A 17,073-nucleotide genomic window follows, 5' to 3' on the forward strand; every position below is an offset into this window, starting at 1 on the left:
CGGGTCGCCGACCTCACCACTCACCTTGATCAGGTTCGCCGCGAGCACACACCGTCTGAAGTAGAGCCTCATGTAACAGATCCTCCGCCATACGACGGAGACCCAGCTGCCTGTCGGGCTTTCTTATCACAGTGCTCGCTCATCTTTGCTCTCCAGCCCCACCGTTACGTCTCAGAACGCACCAGATGCCGCTCTTTTGAGGAATTCCGGGGTGAGATGGAAAGGCTGTTTGATCGCGTTGCTCACGGCGATGCTGCCGCCGCCCGCCTTACTCGTCTTACCCAGGCTGGGTTGTCTGTGACAGATTATGCTGTTGAATTCAAGACGCTTGCTGCCGCCTGCCGATGGAATGAGGAAGCCCTTCGGGGGCGCTTTGTGGATGGGCTCATCAACGGTATTCAGGATGAGATTTCTTTACACGAGCTGCCTGAGTCTTTTGAGGCGATCATCAATCTTGCCCTCCGAATGGAAGCCCGCAGGTCCTTACACTCCCAGCGCCGGGCTTTACGACTACCCAAAGCTTCCCTCTCTCCTCGTCGGCCGTAGCCTTCTCCTAACCCTGCTTCATCCGAACCTGAGCCTATGCAGATGGGTGGATTCCGTCTGTCAGCCAAGGAGAAAGAACACCGTCTTCGCAATGCCCTCTGTCTTTACTGCGGCAAGCCAGGTCATATGGCTAAGGATTGCCCGTTAAAAGCCCTCACCCATCAGTGATTTCGGGAGTCCTGGTGGGCGCTACTACTCCTAAATTCTCCCCTACCACCTGCACTAGAATGCCAGTCACCGTATCCTTCGCCGGGCAGGATTTTGCTACCTCCGCTCTTCTCGACACGGGGGCAGAGGGCAATTTCATAGACCACGAATGGGCTCTCTCCTGGGGGATCCCCACTGTTCCCCTCAAAACTACCCTGGAGGTCTGGTCTCTTCGCGGTCAGCAGATGGCACAGATTACACACTGCACCCCCCCGTAAGTCTCTTAATCTATGGCAATCACCTTTAGAGAATTGTGCTGTACCTGCTTCATGCCGCTTTGTCTCCCATAATATTGGGGCATGGGTGGTTCGTACAGCACAACCCTCATGTGGATTGGCAGAGAGGTGTTATTCTCTCTTGGTCTCAGTCTTGTCATGTGTCTTGTTTGGGTGCCGCTGTTTCTGCTTCTATGTCTTCCCCCCCGCAGGTACCAGCAGCCGATTTGACCGGGGTCCCGGCGGAGTATGCCGACATTGGCCAGGTATTCAGTAAAGCCCGGGCCACCTCTCTTTCTCGCCACCGGCCGTATGACTGTGCCATCGATCTTCTCCCAGGCACTTCTCCCCCTAAAGCTAGACTTTATTCTTTGTCTGGCCCTGAAAGATAGGCTACGGACCAATATATTAATGATGCTCTTCGTGCTGGTCTCATCCGACCCTTCACCTCACCCGCAGGGGCGGGGTTTTTCTTTGTCAAAAAGAAGGAAGGCTCCCTTCGTCCCTGTATTGATTACAGAGGGTTAAATGACATTACTGTTAAGAATCAGTACCCCCTTCCTTTAATGTCATCTGCTTTTGAGCTTTTACAGGGAGCCCAGTTCTTCACCAAGCTCGATTTGCGCAATGCTTATCATTTGGTACGCATAAGAGAGGGTGATGAATGGAAGACAGCCTTTAACACCCCTGCTGGACACTTTGAGTACTGCGTTCTGCCATTCGGGCTCACGAATGTCTTCCAGGCTCTGGTCAATGACGTGTTGAGAGACATGATTAATAAATTTGTCTTCGTGTATTTAGATGATATTCTCATCTTTTCTCCCTCTATGCAGGAACACACTCAACACGTCCGCAGAGTCCTTAGACATCTTTTAAAGAATCAGCTGTTTGTTAAGTCAGAGAAGTGCGAGTTCCACCAGAGGTCGGTTTCGTTCCTGGGTTTTGTCATAGCCGCTGGTGAAATACGTCCAGACCCTGCTAAGGTCAAAGCAGTCGCTCAATGTCCCGTCCCCGAATCCCGTAAGGAGCTTTTACAGTTTCTCAGCTTCGGCAACTTTTACCGTCAATTTATCCGTAACTACAGCCAGGTTGCTCAGCCACTTACGGCTCTGACCTCAACTAAGACCAGGTTTGCTTGTAATAGAGCGGCTCAGGAAGCCTTTGATAATTTAAAGTCCCGGTTTATCTCTGCTCCTGTTCTTTCTATTCCAGATCCTGCAGCCCAATTTATCGTTGAGGTTGATGCTTCTGAGGTAGGGGTCGGCACTGTTTTGTCCCAGAGGTCTCCTAATGATGCAAAGGTGCATCCGTGTGCCTTTTTCTCACATAAGCTTAACCCAGCAGAACGTAATTACGACATAGGTAACCTGGAGCTGCTGGCGGTCAAGCTGGCCTTGGAGGAGTGGCGTCACTGGTTGGAGGGTACCTCAGAGCCTTTCCTGGTCTGGACGGACCACAAGAATTTGGAGAACATCCGTTCAGCCAGGAGATTGACGTCTCGTCAGGCCCGTTGGGCACTCATCTTTGACCGGTTTAACTTCACCCTCTTGTACCGGCGTAGAGGGGGAAGTGCCAGTTGAGTGCCCAGCGAGTTGACTGTGGGTTCCGGTTGGGCTACGCTTTGAGGTCATCCAGTGGGTTCACGAGTCCAGGTTAGTTTGCCATCAGGGAGTTCAGGGAACGTTGGCCGCCGTCCGGCAACGTTTCTGGTGGCCCTCTATGGGCCCTGATGTCAGACAGTTTGTATTAGCCTGTCAAGTCTGTGCCCGTAATAAGGTGTCCAATCAAGCACCCATTGGTCATCTTATGCCCCTACCCGTCCCATCTCGTCCCTGGTCTCATATAGCCATTGACTTTGTTACCAACTTACCTAGCTCTGAAGGTAACATCGTAATTTTAACTGTAGTTGATCGTTTTTCTAAGGCGGTTCATTTTGTCCCCTTGCCCAAGCTCCCCTCTGCCAAGGAAACTGCTAATGCCATGATCAAACACGTCTTTCGCTTACATGTCTGCCCACAGACATGGTTTCTGATAGGGGTCCCCAATTCATTTCTCATTTCTGGCAAGAGTTCTGTAGACAGATCGGCTGCACGGCCAGCTTGTCTTCAGGTTATCACCCTCAGACCAATGGGCAATGTGAATAGGCTAATCAGGATCTAGGTCAAGCGCTCCGCTGTCTGACTTCTCAATATCCGAACTCCTGGTGCCAACAGTTACCCTGGGTAGAGTGCGCGCACAACTCCCTCCCGACGGCTTCCCTTAATATGTCCCCTTTTGAGTCGTCCATGGGGTTCCAGACTCCACTTTTCACGTCTCAAGAACCCGATGCGGCGGTTCCGTCTGCGCTAGCCTTTGTCCAACGTTGCAAACACACCTGGAAGAGGGCTAGAGAATCCCTTCTCCTAGCATCCAGATGAACCAAGGCCGTGGCTGACCGTCACCGCAGACCCACCCCTAGCTTTATTTGTGGGCAGAAAGTATGGCTTTCTTCCAAGGATCTGCCTCTCTGGGAGCCTTCTCGTAAGCTGGCACCCCGTTTCCTTGTGCCATATACCATTATTAAGGTAATCAACCTGGTGACAGTCAAGCTCAGATTGCTGTCTACTCTTGGTCGGGTTCACACGTTTTTTCATGTTTCTAAATTAAAACCGGTGTTTTTCTCTCCCCTTAATCCTGTCCCTTCTGCTCCCGTCCCTCCCGCCCCTCAGCTCATCGATGGTACCCCGGCTTATACTGTTAAGTCCCTTCTAGATGTGCGCTGCCGAGGGGAGAGGCTTCCAATATCTGGTGGACTGGGAGGGGTACGGTCCGGAGCAGAGGTGTTGGGTACCGGCCCGGGACATCCTGAAATCTGGTATTGATAAAGGATTTACGCCGGCGACGAGGTGAGCCCCCCGATAGACCGCCAGGTGGCGGTCGTGGGGGGAGTGATGTCATGATTTCGGTCTTACCGGTTTGCTGTGTGCTCTGTTTTTCCTTTGTTGTTTTGTGTTTGTTTGACAGATTCACATGCGCACCTCGCACAGGTGTTCCTGCTCTCAGTGATTTCCTCACTGCGTTATCCTCACCTGAAGCTTGTTTATTTCCCAATCGGCTTTAGTATAAGTTCTCTCCTTTCCCCTTAGTGTTTGCGAGTCCGTCTTATGATGTATGTCGCCGTATCGTGTCTTGTCTTTTTGACTTTAATGTTGGTCTGTGCTATCTGCTTTTCGTTACTTACAGATATTCAGCTGTTGTTCCCTCGATTGTGGATTGCCATCTCTTCGCTGTGGATTTTCTATTTGCCTATGGACTATAAGAGACTCTGATCCTTTCTTAGACTTTGCCATTTGTCTTCGGTCTGCACATTGAGCAGCGGTGGAGTGTTGTGCCCTGATGGTATGCCCGTTTCGTGGGTCCTTCTCATCTGTGCTCTTTCTCTGTACCCATAGACTGCCATCGCATCTGCTGTATGCCCGTCTGGTGTCGTTGACCAGCACTGCTGTTTCTCCACCTTCTGTTCCCCTCTGCCATGGCTTGGTAATCCGATTGGCATCTCCACAGTGCTCCGGGTAGAGAGAGTTCGCCCTCCAGCCTCCCGCGTTGCGGCACACGCGGGAGTGACCTACGTGTCTCGCCCCATATTGGGGTTCAGTTACCCCTGTGTACCCCGTGCCGGTGTCCAAGGCCGGGGCATATTCTATCCCTTTTCTTCAGGGGCAGCATCCTTCATCTTCTCTTTGTTGTCAAATAAAAGTACCTCTGCATTGGGATTCCTTACACTTCTCGTATCGCCCTGACCTTATGTGACAACGGATGAAGACCAGAGGCATCCACTTTATATCCCAGGAACTCTGCTTCCTGTTCCATGAATACCCATTTGTTGCGTTTCAGACGAAGACCCACTTCCTGCAGCCATGTTAACACCTGGTTTAATGCTGTCAGATGGACTTGGTCGATCTGACCCATCAACAAAATGTCATCCAGGTATACTGCCACATTCAGGATGCCGGCTAACCAACATCTCCATCAGTCTTTGAAATATGGCTGGACTGGAAGAAACACCAAATGGAAGACGATTCACCTGGAAAAGACCTTTGTGTGTATTAATAGTGACATATGTCTTTGATGACTCCTCCAGTTCTACTTGCTGATACGCATGACTGAAATCCAGGTTAACTTTTCACCACCCGACAACTTCTCAAACAAATCCTCCAATTTTGGTATTGGATACTGCTCCACTTTTGATGCTTGGTTGACTGTGAGTTTGTAGTCTCCACAGATACGCACCAAATCATCAGGTTTTAACACAGGCACAATCGGTTTATGAGTCTCTCCATCTACACCTTCTTTCTCATTGCATAAGGGACTGGTCTGGGTTTATAAAACTTTAGAGCCATATTTTCATTTGCATCAATTTTTGCTGGAGGGCCTCTGCAGGTTCCCAGTTCCTCCTTAAAAACTTCTTCATTCTGCCTTAAGACTGCCTGCAATGTCAGTTCTGGTTGCTCAATCTTATTAACAAGAACACAGTTCATTCCCAACTCCTTTATCCATGCCCTGCCTAACAGGTTAGGTACTGGTGTGGTTACGACCACTACTGGCAGCTGCTTAACATGGTCTTTATACTTCACAGTAACCTCTGATGCTCCCAGTGTTGGTACTTTTTGCCCGTATAGGTTTTCAAAATCACTGCACAGTCCTGCAACTCTAGTGTGCCCCCTGTTGTCCATAAATTAGTATATTCTGTCTTTGACGAAATCATCACACTACAGCCAGTATCCTCAAACTCAGTAATGCTCTCATTTATGTTTAGCTCGGTAGTATTGGGATCCACTTTAGTTATTCTAGGCTCTATTAAGGTGTACACAGTAAATACATCATCCTCACTAGTGTCATTTTCTTGAGATTCCCTAATGTGATGCGTCATGGACAAATTTTTATCATATCTGGTACTTTTCACAGACTGCTTGTGCTTCCCTCCTCCCTTAAACTGCTGGTCTACAGGAAATTAGGATCTGCACACTCTCTTCACATGTCCCTTTTTACCACATGCATGGCACTTTTCATTTACAAAATGACATTTTTCTCATTATCTCTAGCCATATGTTCACCCCCACACCTGTAACATGTTAATGTTGTTTTTCTTCCTTGACTGCAGCAGGGCTGTCAAATCCTCATATGACTTTTCTCCAGGCTTGTTTGGACTCAATAAGTTTCTCATTAAACTGTACGTCCAACAGAGCTTTACAATATTTCCCGCTTCTTTAGAGCTTAGATTCTCTGCCCGAGCCCGAACTCGACCTGACCCGCGGTTCGTAACAATGTATTGGATCCATGCATTTAAAGTGACAGTACACCCATTTTTAGAGTATAAACCTGATGCTGTTTTAAATATTAATCAAACCACAGACAAAGAAAATCATAATCCTTTCCTTGTCTTGACTAAATAACTTTTGTAACTTTTAATAAGAATAAATCCAATGTACACAGTAGAGGCTATGCAGTATTATCTGATTACTTTATTTAGTTTCTGTACTCTACCTGAAAATTACAGACCAGCCTGAAAACATTAATAGCACTGTTTATTTCATTTGTATGTTTGTTCTATTGTATTTATTTGTGCCATTGCTCATAATTAGATCTTTATTTCTGACCATTTACTTGTCTTTAACAATATTTGAAATTTATATGAGTTAGCAGACATTTATAAAGGTTACATGTATTAAAACAATAACCAGACATATTTTATTTCATATAAATCATCGTCTACCATGTTTAAATCAAAGTGATATGGTGAAGAGAGTAGTCAGGAGATTAATAATGTTGACAGCATTTAGGATGTCGGTGCTTTGAATAGTCTGAGTATCAGGTAGCATCTCCAGGTGCTCCTTTAAGAACCAGGACAAAAAAAGTTACGTGCACCCATGCCTATATGTGTGCATGTACGGGTATGGGTGTCTATATATAAACTCACTCACCTCAAGGATTATTAGTAACACCTATTAAATTTCTCATTAATGCAATTATCTAATCAACCAATCACATGGCAGTTGCTTCAATGCATTTAGGGGTGTGGTCCTGGTCAAGACAATCTCCTGAACTCCAAACTGAATGTCAGAATGGGAAAGAAAGGGGATTTAAGCAATTTTGAGTGTGGCATGGTTGTTGGTGCCAGACGGGCTGGTTTGAGTATTTCACAATCTGCTAAGTTACTGGGATATTCACGCACAACCATTTCTAGGGTTTACAAAGAATGGTGTGAAAAGGGAAAGACATCCAGTATGCAGCAGTCCTGTGGGCAAAAATGCCATATTGATGCTAGAGGTCAGAGGAGAATGGGCCGACTGATTCAAGCTGATAGAAGAGCAACTTTGACTGAAAACTTTGACTTGTAACAACCAAGGTATGCAGCAAAGCATTTGTGAAGCCACAACACGCACACCCCTGAGGCGAATGGGCTACAACAGCAGAAGACCCCACCGGGTACCACTCATCTCCAACACAAATAGGAAAAAGAGGCTACAATTTGCACGAGCTCACCAAAATTGGACAGTTCAAGACTGGGAAAATGTTGCCTGGTCTGATGAGTCTCGATTTCTGTTGAGACATTCAGATGGTAGAGTCAGAATTTGGCGTAAACAGAATGAGAACATGGATCCATCATGCTTTGTTATCACTATGGTGTAATGGTGTGGGGGATGTTTTCTTGGCACACTTTAGGCCCTGTAGTGCCACTTGGGCATTGTTCAAATGCCATGGCCTACCCTGAGCATTGTTTCTGACCATGTCCATCCCTTAAGGACCACCACGAACCCATCCTCTGAAGGCTACTTCCAGCAGGTTAATGCACCATGTCATAAAAGCTCGAATCATTTCAAATTGGTTCAAATCCAAAGATTGTGCGTGTTGTGGCTTCACAAATGCTTTGCTGCATACCTCGGTTGTAACAAGTGGTTATTTCGGTCAAAATATATATATATATGAAGAGTTTGGTTCTAGGGTTGTGCCGATGGACGATATTATCGATATTATCAACCATCACGATGGAGAGACACCATCGTGATGCCACGCCCCCGCCCCACTCCGCTGCGAGTCGACATACACTAACTCTCTTCTATGGACTATAGTTAACCTAAAATCTTTGCGGGAATTGCTCTATAAATTAAATTGAAAATATAACTATGCATATATGCTATTTTAAAAACTGTAGTCTATGCCTGAGACGTGAAGTGTGAAAATATCCTGTCAGGCATTTGATCTTGACAATGCTAGAAACTTGTCTTTTTACATGTTGTACATTTAACTTAAAATTAGGGCTGGGTATCGATTCAGATGTTCCAGATCGATTCGATTTCGATTCACAAGCTATCAAATCGATTCGATTCCGATTCTCAATTTAATTTTCGATTCCCGTTCTCAGGTAGGTTTTTATACTCGATTCTCGATTTAACTCAATGAATATAGATTTAATACACATACTATATTAATAAAAAAGAACAGTGAACAGCAGTTTACAAGTGGGTAATTAATAAAAAGAAATAAAAAGCCATGACACGTCTTGCTTGCGAAATTTAAAATGCTTCCATTCCTCCGTTCAATGTTTGCGGAAATAAATATGTAAAAAATCGATTCTGCTCTTTGAGAATAATTTTTTTTATCGACCACGTTTTAAAAACCGATTAATCGAAAAATCGTTTTTCTTGCCCAGCCCTACTTAAAATTAGGGATGCACCGAATATTCGGCCACCGAAAGACTTTTATCACCGAAACAATACGGCCGAAATGTTGTGATGACGCAAACAGAAACCGCGACCTGCACGTGCTTGTCTGAAGCAACATGTACATGGATGCATGCATGGATGTATTTAACCGCAAAAAGGCGCTAAAGTACGCACAGAGGCACAATGCGGTTGTGTCCGGTCCAGACGTGATCATCACAGTGAGTACGCCCTTGAAAGATCAGAACTCTTGATGTGTAAACTTTAGAGAGAGTCACGCAAATGTGTCTCATACTGTATAGTCCATTAACATACATGTGCCGAATAAAGCAATGAAAAACAACGTAACGTTTTTATGCTGCGCTGTTTGGGAATCGCCTTCGTTCTCTGTGTGTGCGCGCGCGTTTAAGTGCCCTCAATAGTGCACACACGAGTGAGACGCAAACAAGCGAATGTAAAATCTTTCTGTTATTGACAGGGCACATATAAACAAAATTATCTCCAAAGTATTCTTTTTCTAATAAAAACATTTGTTTATGTCTTAAGTGTATGTAAAGATTACAGTCATAAGCCAGTCTCTGCTTATTTGAAGAGACAGTAACCTCAATTTTAGAATTATAGCTTTTAATTAGAAGAAAAGAATATTTATGTACAGAGATATTTTGAAAAAAGTGCACAACTCTTCTTAATTGGAATAAAGCTACTTTATCCCCTTATGTGCATTCTATTAGAAAGAGTCATTAGTTGGATTATAAAAGAACGAAATTATAGCTCTATAAGTACAAATAGTGTTTATGTAAAGATATATATTAAAATAAAAAGTGCACAACTCTTCTTAACTGCAAGTAATGATTATATAATAACGAAAATATTAAAATACCCCCGCCTTACGATATCATCGTCCATCGCGATGGTTTAACATAACCATCATCAACTGCCAATTGAGGGGACATCGCCCAACCCAATTTGGTTCCAAAAAGCAATAAAACGGCATTAAAAAAAAAAAAATATATATATATATATATATATATATATATATATACACATTCTTCAAATTTATTTTGTATAGTAGCTTATACCACACTTACCCACTCTTAATATCAGTAATCCGGAGACAGTTAGAGGAGTCCAAACCAACCCGTCCATTATGTACCACAGTAAAGAGTAAAGGCCTCAGCTCAGGAGAAATCCGACCCAGTGCCACCTCTGGAGATAGGCTGTTCATCTTCAAATAGGGCTGTGATCTGGTAATGTGATAACATAACATACCATAAGAGAATTAATGTTAAAAGTATATGTACAATATTCATTTGCCAAAAATGTCTCCGGTTACTACCCTAACCTCGGTTACCTGAGGTTAGGAACAAGACTTTGCGTCAGAAGCTGATGCTACGGGGAAATCCCTACCTTAATCTTTGTTGTCCCCAGAATGTGTATGTAAAGTTCTAGCGCAAAATACCCGCAGATAATTTATTATAGCGTGTTAAAATTGGCAAAGTGTACCGTTTTGTGTGTGTGTTCTTAAAATGCAAATGAGCTGATATCTGCACTAAATGGCAGTGCCATGGTTGGATAGTGGAGATTAAGGGGCGGTTTTATACCCTTCTGACATCACAAGGGGAGCCAGATGACATATTTTTTCACATGCTTGCAGAGAATGGTTTACCAAAACTAAGTAACAGGGTTATTCTTTTTCACATTTTCTAAGTTGATAGAACCAGTGAGGACCCAATATAGCATTTAAACAATTATAGCACTTTAATTTCTTCCTATAACCTTGTTGCATAACTCCAGTGCAAATAAAAATGAAAAAAAAAAAAAAAGATTCACAATGTATGTCATTCAGAGAGTGCAATATATAGCAGTGCTAGCCCCACTCCCATTCACTGTAAGAGCAGCAAAGGAAAAAGGCTCTACTTCCAAAAGCAATAGTTTACCAATGTTTCCCAATCCTGGTCCTCGAGGCCCCCCTCCCAGAAAGTTTTAAATGTCGTTGTATTTAAAACACCTGATTCAACTAATCAGCCTCCTTCCAGAATGGTAAACATGTCTCCCTAACAAGCTGATGAGTTTAATCATGTGTGTTAAATAAGGAGACATGTACAGCTTTCTGGGAGGGGGCCTCGAGGACCAGGATTGGGAAACACTGGCTTACACAGTACCAATAGTTGCGGTGCAAGGCTCATGCCATGCATTATGTGTACAGCAAACAGTAGGACCCACACTGTACAAAAATTGCTGTAGTTATATAGCAGGTTGCCAGTTACTTACTGTAGATTTAAATGTATCTAATTTATTGCCAACAGTTTTTCAAAGAAAAAAGAATATCAAACATTAACAAGGCTTTGTCTTTATAGAATAAAATGATACATTTATGCAAAGTATTCTGTGAACCAGAAATCCTTATCAACCTATTTCAGTTTTTTTCTGATTTTGGTTCCCAGAAGTGCTGTGCATAATGATGTACTTTTATGTTTGTTTTTCTGTGAAGATTAAGTTTTGTTAATGTTTATTTATCTTTGAACAAACTGTTGTCAGTAAATAACATAAATTTAAATCTACAGTAAGTTACTGGCAAACTGCTGCCAGTAATACAGTAATATCTACAGAAATTTTTAAACAGTGCATCCATTACAGTTTATTCTAAATATTTAACTCTTATAAATCTATCAATATTCTAACTGACCTATGCAGAAGGTAAGGAGTGTGAAATACCAAATTATGATTATAAACAAATTGTATCAACGTATCATAGTCATTTAAAGTATATGCTTTAATATGTTTTTTTTTTTAAAGTTAGATAGGAAGATAGAAGTGTAATGTACCCCCACATAAACTATAAATATTTGTAGTATATCTAATGTACCCCCACAAAAACTAAAAATATTTGTAGTATATCTACTTCTGTAAAATATTTTTTCCTGAAAAGGTGATTGTGCTACTTGGTTTGGTCGGGATGCAGGTGTGGGTATATTGTGGGATAAGGTAGGTCGCACAAAGTCGCTTGGCTGTAGAGGTGTATGAGACACAAAAAGTTTTGTCCAACTAATGACAATGATTTTAATAAGATACAATGTTACTATAAGTTATTTGGATACTGCAATTAAAATGTACAATTCGTTAATAAAATGACATAATAATTGTAAGTCATTTGTGAGTAACGTAAATGACAATGCAAGTGTAATAAAATTCTTCATATTTCCATTTAAAAATACATTGGTGAGTCATATGATAGATTATATTTAAGTGGGGCTCAAACGCCTAATGCAATGACATTCATACATTTTAGTGTGGTGTTTCGAATTTCATCAAATAGAAATTAGTACAATCACGAATAAACAAGTCTTATTTTAAACGGATAACAAAATGAAATTAAATAAAGAATCGATACCAATCAAATTAGGCTGGGTAAAAGGCACATAAAATAACGCGTAACTATAGATTAATTTACTAGGGGAACCGTTTAAATTGTGTAGTTTGTGAAATATTTCGTTCGTCTTGGTGTTATGCTAATTTACGTGCTAAAATGCTAATCCAAGATTGCGTTAGACTCCTGTTAGTTTCATAATTTTTCGTTATCAACTCTTTGTTGAAGTGTTTCTTTCTTACAATTAGCAAATGGATAGTTTCCAGTACCTTTATATAAGTTATAATCACAAATCTTCACAGTGAACACATTATCCCACTTCCGGTGTTGTTATTTGGGTCCTGTTAATGGTTGCCAGAAAATAATCCTGATTCCTTTTACAAGAGCATCATTACATATATTTGTAAATTACCATTTCCGTAGTACTTTTAAATTAAAACAGATGTCACATAATTTTCGGGTCAGTAAGTATACTTCAAAAACTAAAATAATAAATTACATGTTAAAGGACAGGAAAAAACGGGAACAGCTGAAACTGTTCGTTTGTCACATGGGTTTCTTTGCTGTGAGCAGACGTGAGCTTTTTAAGAATCAGTGTGGAACTAGGTAAAGTGTAAATTATTATAACTGTTATATACATACACACCAAATCATTACAAATGTCAATTATTTTTGACGTACCATACCTGTAAGCAACACGATGCAAAGATTCAGTAGACTTTAACCAAAGCTCTTTATACACAATAGTGAACTTTAATCACATTTTGTTATGCCTCGGATTTAAAACAATAATAAGCAATGTTGGATTTCCATCAGTACACTTAATGAACTAAGTTTCTTTCATGTAATCTTTTCCAAAAGATTATACAGTAGATGTAAATAAACACTCATTGTGATAATTTAGTTCGTAATGATACGATCTTACTGATATTAATTTTGCTTTGTCATGTATATGCATTTTATCACGCAGATAAGGTCAGCATGTCTATTAAAGGCACAGTTTACCCCAAAAAAAAATTCTGTCATCGTTTATGTTACAATTCTGTATAAATTTCTTTATTCTGCTGAACACGAAGGAATATATTTTGAGTAATATTTGTAACCAAACCGTTAGTGAGCCCTACAGAATATCTTCCTTTGTCTTCATCAAAACAAACAAAATTTAGACAGTTTTGTAACAACATAATGGTGAGTTAATGATGACAGACTTTAATTTTGGGTAAACCATCCCTTTAAAGGTCTATATGCACAAACAACAAAATGCATTTGATGCCATTCAAGCCATGTACTAATGAGTCTAGGTATAAAGATAATTTTGGAGCCATTCTTTCACAGTCCCTGTGGCCTGCTAGGAGATTTGAGCAGATTAACACTTATGTCTGCATTCATTGCTTATACGCAAGTTATTGAATTAATGAATGATTTTAATGTGTTAATGTCAGTGCTGAAATAATGATCCACATTACAGCAAGCATGTCTTTAATGTGACACGTGTGTTTATTGTGAAAAATGAACTAATGAAGATTAGACGTTTCTGGAAACATTCAACATAATGTAAATGTATTAGATTGTGCTACTGTCTCATTGAATGTTCACTTGTTTCAGATATTAAGTCATGTCTGAAGATGTGAGTGTCGTAGTTGTGGGTTCCTGTATGACGGATTTAGTAAGGTATGTCTTGTAACAGGATAGAAAGAAACATACAAATCAAAATAAAATAAATGTTTAAAAAATACAATTTAATGAATTCTTCAAACAGGATTACAAGTAACCTGGTAAGATATGCAGATATAACTAAGCTGTATCAGCGACAAATTGTTGGTTTGCAGTTATGGATTAACTTATTTTTTATTATTATTATTTAGTATCTTACAGTAACTTAACTAACATGATTGAAAGGTTGAAATAATCAAAAAGGAGAAAATGAAATATTAATTACTAGGGCTGTGTATCGGGAAGAATCTTGTGATACATTACGTATCACGTACAGGGGTTGCTATGCAATATGTTGCAGTGCATTGCGATACTGTTATTTTTTTTTTTTTTTTTTTACTGCTGCGGTATATTGGGATATTTCACTCTAAACCTGGCTGGGTTATTTTTGACCCATAATTGGTAAATATGGGCAGAACCCATGCTGGGTTAAAAATGACCCAACAGTGGGATGATGTTATGCAACTGTTAGGTATAATAACCCAGCAGTTGGGTTAAAATAACCCAGCATTGGGTCAGTTTAACCCAGCGGTGTGTTCTGTCCAATATTTGCACACCAGACATTTTTAGAGTATTCTTATTTTGAGAATGTAATGGAATATAATTTTAAGAAAGCTGTCATTAGAAAACAAATTTGTGGCATGCCCCTATGCTAGTTCTTTCTACCGAGCCCCTAAGGTGACATTGGAGTAAAAAAAATCTAAAGTTTAGTTTCATGTGCTCACGTGAAACTTTCATGTGCTCACGTGAAACTTTCATGTGCCCGCGTGAAACTATCGCGCGCGCACGTGAAGCTTTCACGTGCGCGCGCGATAGTTTCAGGTGAGCACGCGATAGTTTCACGTGCTCGCGCGATAGCTTCACCTGCTCGCGCGGTGGCTTCACGTGAGCACGAGAAACTAAACTAAAAAAAAGAAATTCTGCACATGAAGGTTTCGAGTGAGCACATGAAAGTTCGCGTGAGCACATGAAAGTTTCACGTGAGCACATGAAACTAAACTTTATTTAATTTTTGCTCCATGTCCCCTAAGGGGCTCCGTATCTTTCTGTCACTGTTTAAGTTCAGAGATAATAAGAATGCTATAGCTGTCGGGATGTACACTTAAAAAAACAACAACTGCCATTAATGATTTTTTGTGACGATATTGTACCCTTTTCTCGATAAATTATAAATACTACAATATAAATAAATGTTTGCATGTATCAATATTTTCTTACAGCTTTTTTATTTTGTAGATTTTCAGCTATGCACATTTTTAAAAAATTTTTAACCACCTGTTACATTAAAAGCTAGTCCAATTTGAGACATACTAATCTTTTTTGTGTTCTTAAAAATTTATTGATTTGCCATAAATGGATGATGTGCTGTTTTTATATGACAAATAAATAAAAAAGGTAGAAATAAAGGAAAGAACAATACAGAGATCATATGCTGGTACTGGCAATAAAAATATTAATTTGTCTGACATTAAATATTTATACAATCGAGCTCAAAATGATTCATACCCTTTTTAAATATGACCAAAGAAGGCTGTGAAAATAAATTTGCATCGTTAATACTTTTGATCTTTAAAAAAATCTACAAAAATACAACCTTTCATTAGAGAATAATAATTTTAAAATAGGGGAAAATCTCATTATAAAAGAAATATTTTTCTCTTATACACACTGCTTACAATTAATCATACCCTTTTATTCAATCATTTTGGCAACCTCCTTTTCCCAAGAGAACAGCTCTGACTCTTCACCTAACTAATGTTGAGTGTTTGCTGCTAAAAACACAATTTTTTGCTTCATCTGAACATAGAACCCATCACGTTTGAAGTTCCAGTAGTGTCAGTTACTTTTCAAATGTTCTATGGTCTGATGAAGCAAAAAAATTGCTTTTTTTAGCAGCAAACACTCAACATTAGTTTGATGCACTCAGGGGTAAAATGTACCCCATGTGTACAATGAAATATTCTGCTGTATTTTTAATGTTGTGGGCCTATTCTTCTGCTTGAGGTCCTGGACATGATCAGATACGAGGCATCATGGATTCTATGAAATACCAACAGATAAAAAAATAAAAACCTGACTGTCCCTGTTAGAAATCATATAATGGACCATGGTTTGATCTTCATTTAGAGCAATGATCCAAAACAAACATCAAAAGTAACACAAAAACGAGTCACTGAGCACAAAACGAAGCTTCTGCCATGACAATCCCATTCCCCTGACCTGAACCCTAAAGAAAATGAGTGGGATGAACTGAAGAGAAGAAGCACCAACATGGAGCTGGAATCTGAATGATCTGATGAGAGATTCTGCATGAAGGAATGATCTATGATCTCTTGTCAGGTGTTCTCCAAACTCATCAGGCATTATAGGTGAAGACTCAGAGCTGTTCTCTTGGGAAAATGAGCTTTTGCAAAAAGAATTGAATAAAAAGGTATGATTAATTGTGAGCAGTGTGTATTAGAGAAAAATATTTCTCTCATAATGAGATTTCCCCCATTTTAAAATTATTATTCTCCAATAAAAGGTTGGATTTTTGTAGATTTTTTAAATTAAAGACCAAAAGTATAAACGATGCAGATTTATTTTCACAGCCTTCTTTGGTCATATTTACAAAGGGTATGAATTATTTTGAGCTCGACTGTATATATGAAGAGTTTGGTTCAAAAACGCAATAAACGCCATTTTTGAAAAAAATTAGTTACTGCCAGAATCAGTATTATATCAGGTCAGTATTAAAAAGTAAATTCTTAATTTTACGCAAAATCCAATATCCGCCGTGTTATTCTGTCATCTTTTCTCCCTTTTTTCCCAAAACGCAACAAACGCCACTCCTCCTTTTTTACAGAATGCCATAAATCCACTCCACAGATTGCAGCGCACCATTCACGCAATGTAAACAAACAATGGCGGCGCGCTGAGTACACGGAGTTCTAGTTTTCCTCATCTACTTTGTACTTCATGATCAACAAACAAACAAAAACAAAATAATCCTTTAATAGCATTAATAAACCTGTGATGGTTTTCTGTGACGGGAAAGAAACGTAAGTCATCAACATCTAATAATTTAGATGAGGCACTTTGGGAGACGATCGCTTGTTTGCCCGGACCGACAGCATCAAGTTTCTGTCATGATAACACATTGACCCCAGGGGATCTTATGAAAAACTTTCCAATTTTACTCAAAGTCAACGAAAATCGAGCAGGACCAAAACATTTTACAGCTGATCGCTGTGAAAAACGTTAAGCGAAGACGTCAAGTATAACCACAGCAATGACAGTGTTGTTAATATCACAAAGTAAGTGTTTTGATTAATGACATTAATGT

At 40.4% G+C, this 17,073-nt stretch overlaps 2 protein-coding genes across 5 annotated transcripts in view; one reads left to right on the forward strand and one right to left on the reverse strand.

Moving 5' to 3' along the window:
• babam2 (BRISC and BRCA1 A complex member 2) overlaps window positions 1-12,381 on the reverse strand; it is a 409,020-nt gene extending 396,639 nt beyond the window's left edge. For both annotated transcript variants that reach the window (XM_065288707.2, XM_065288706.2), the window contains exons 1-2: window positions 12,305-12,381; window positions 9,757-9,912 (exon numbers count right to left, since the gene is read on the reverse strand). In XM_065288707.2, coding sequence (XP_065144779.1) covers window positions 9,757-9,814 — 58 coding nt within the window. In that variant the 5' untranslated portion in view covers window positions 9,815-9,912; window positions 12,305-12,381. The remainder of the gene's footprint in view (window positions 1-9,756; window positions 9,913-12,304) is intronic.
• A 151-nt stretch (window positions 12,382-12,532) lies between these two features.
• The window catches only part of rbks (ribokinase), a 64,712-nt gene continuing 60,171 nt past the window's right edge, over window positions 12,533-17,073 (forward strand). For 2 of the 3 annotated variants that reach the window (XM_065288711.2, XM_065288708.2), the window contains exon 1: window positions 12,571-12,641. In XM_065288711.2, coding sequence (XP_065144783.1) covers window positions 12,586-12,641 — 56 coding nt within the window. In that variant the 5' untranslated portion in view covers window positions 12,571-12,585. Of the gene's footprint in view, window positions 12,642-13,640; window positions 13,707-17,073 lie in introns of all 3 variants that reach the window. The other variant, XM_065288710.2, reaches the window with a different exon arrangement.

The sequence above is a fragment of the Paramisgurnus dabryanus genome, chromosome 17, assembly GCF_030506205.2.
Source record: "Paramisgurnus dabryanus chromosome 17, PD_genome_1.1, whole genome shotgun sequence".
NCBI lineage: Eukaryota > Metazoa > Chordata > Actinopteri > Cypriniformes > Cobitidae > Paramisgurnus > Paramisgurnus dabryanus.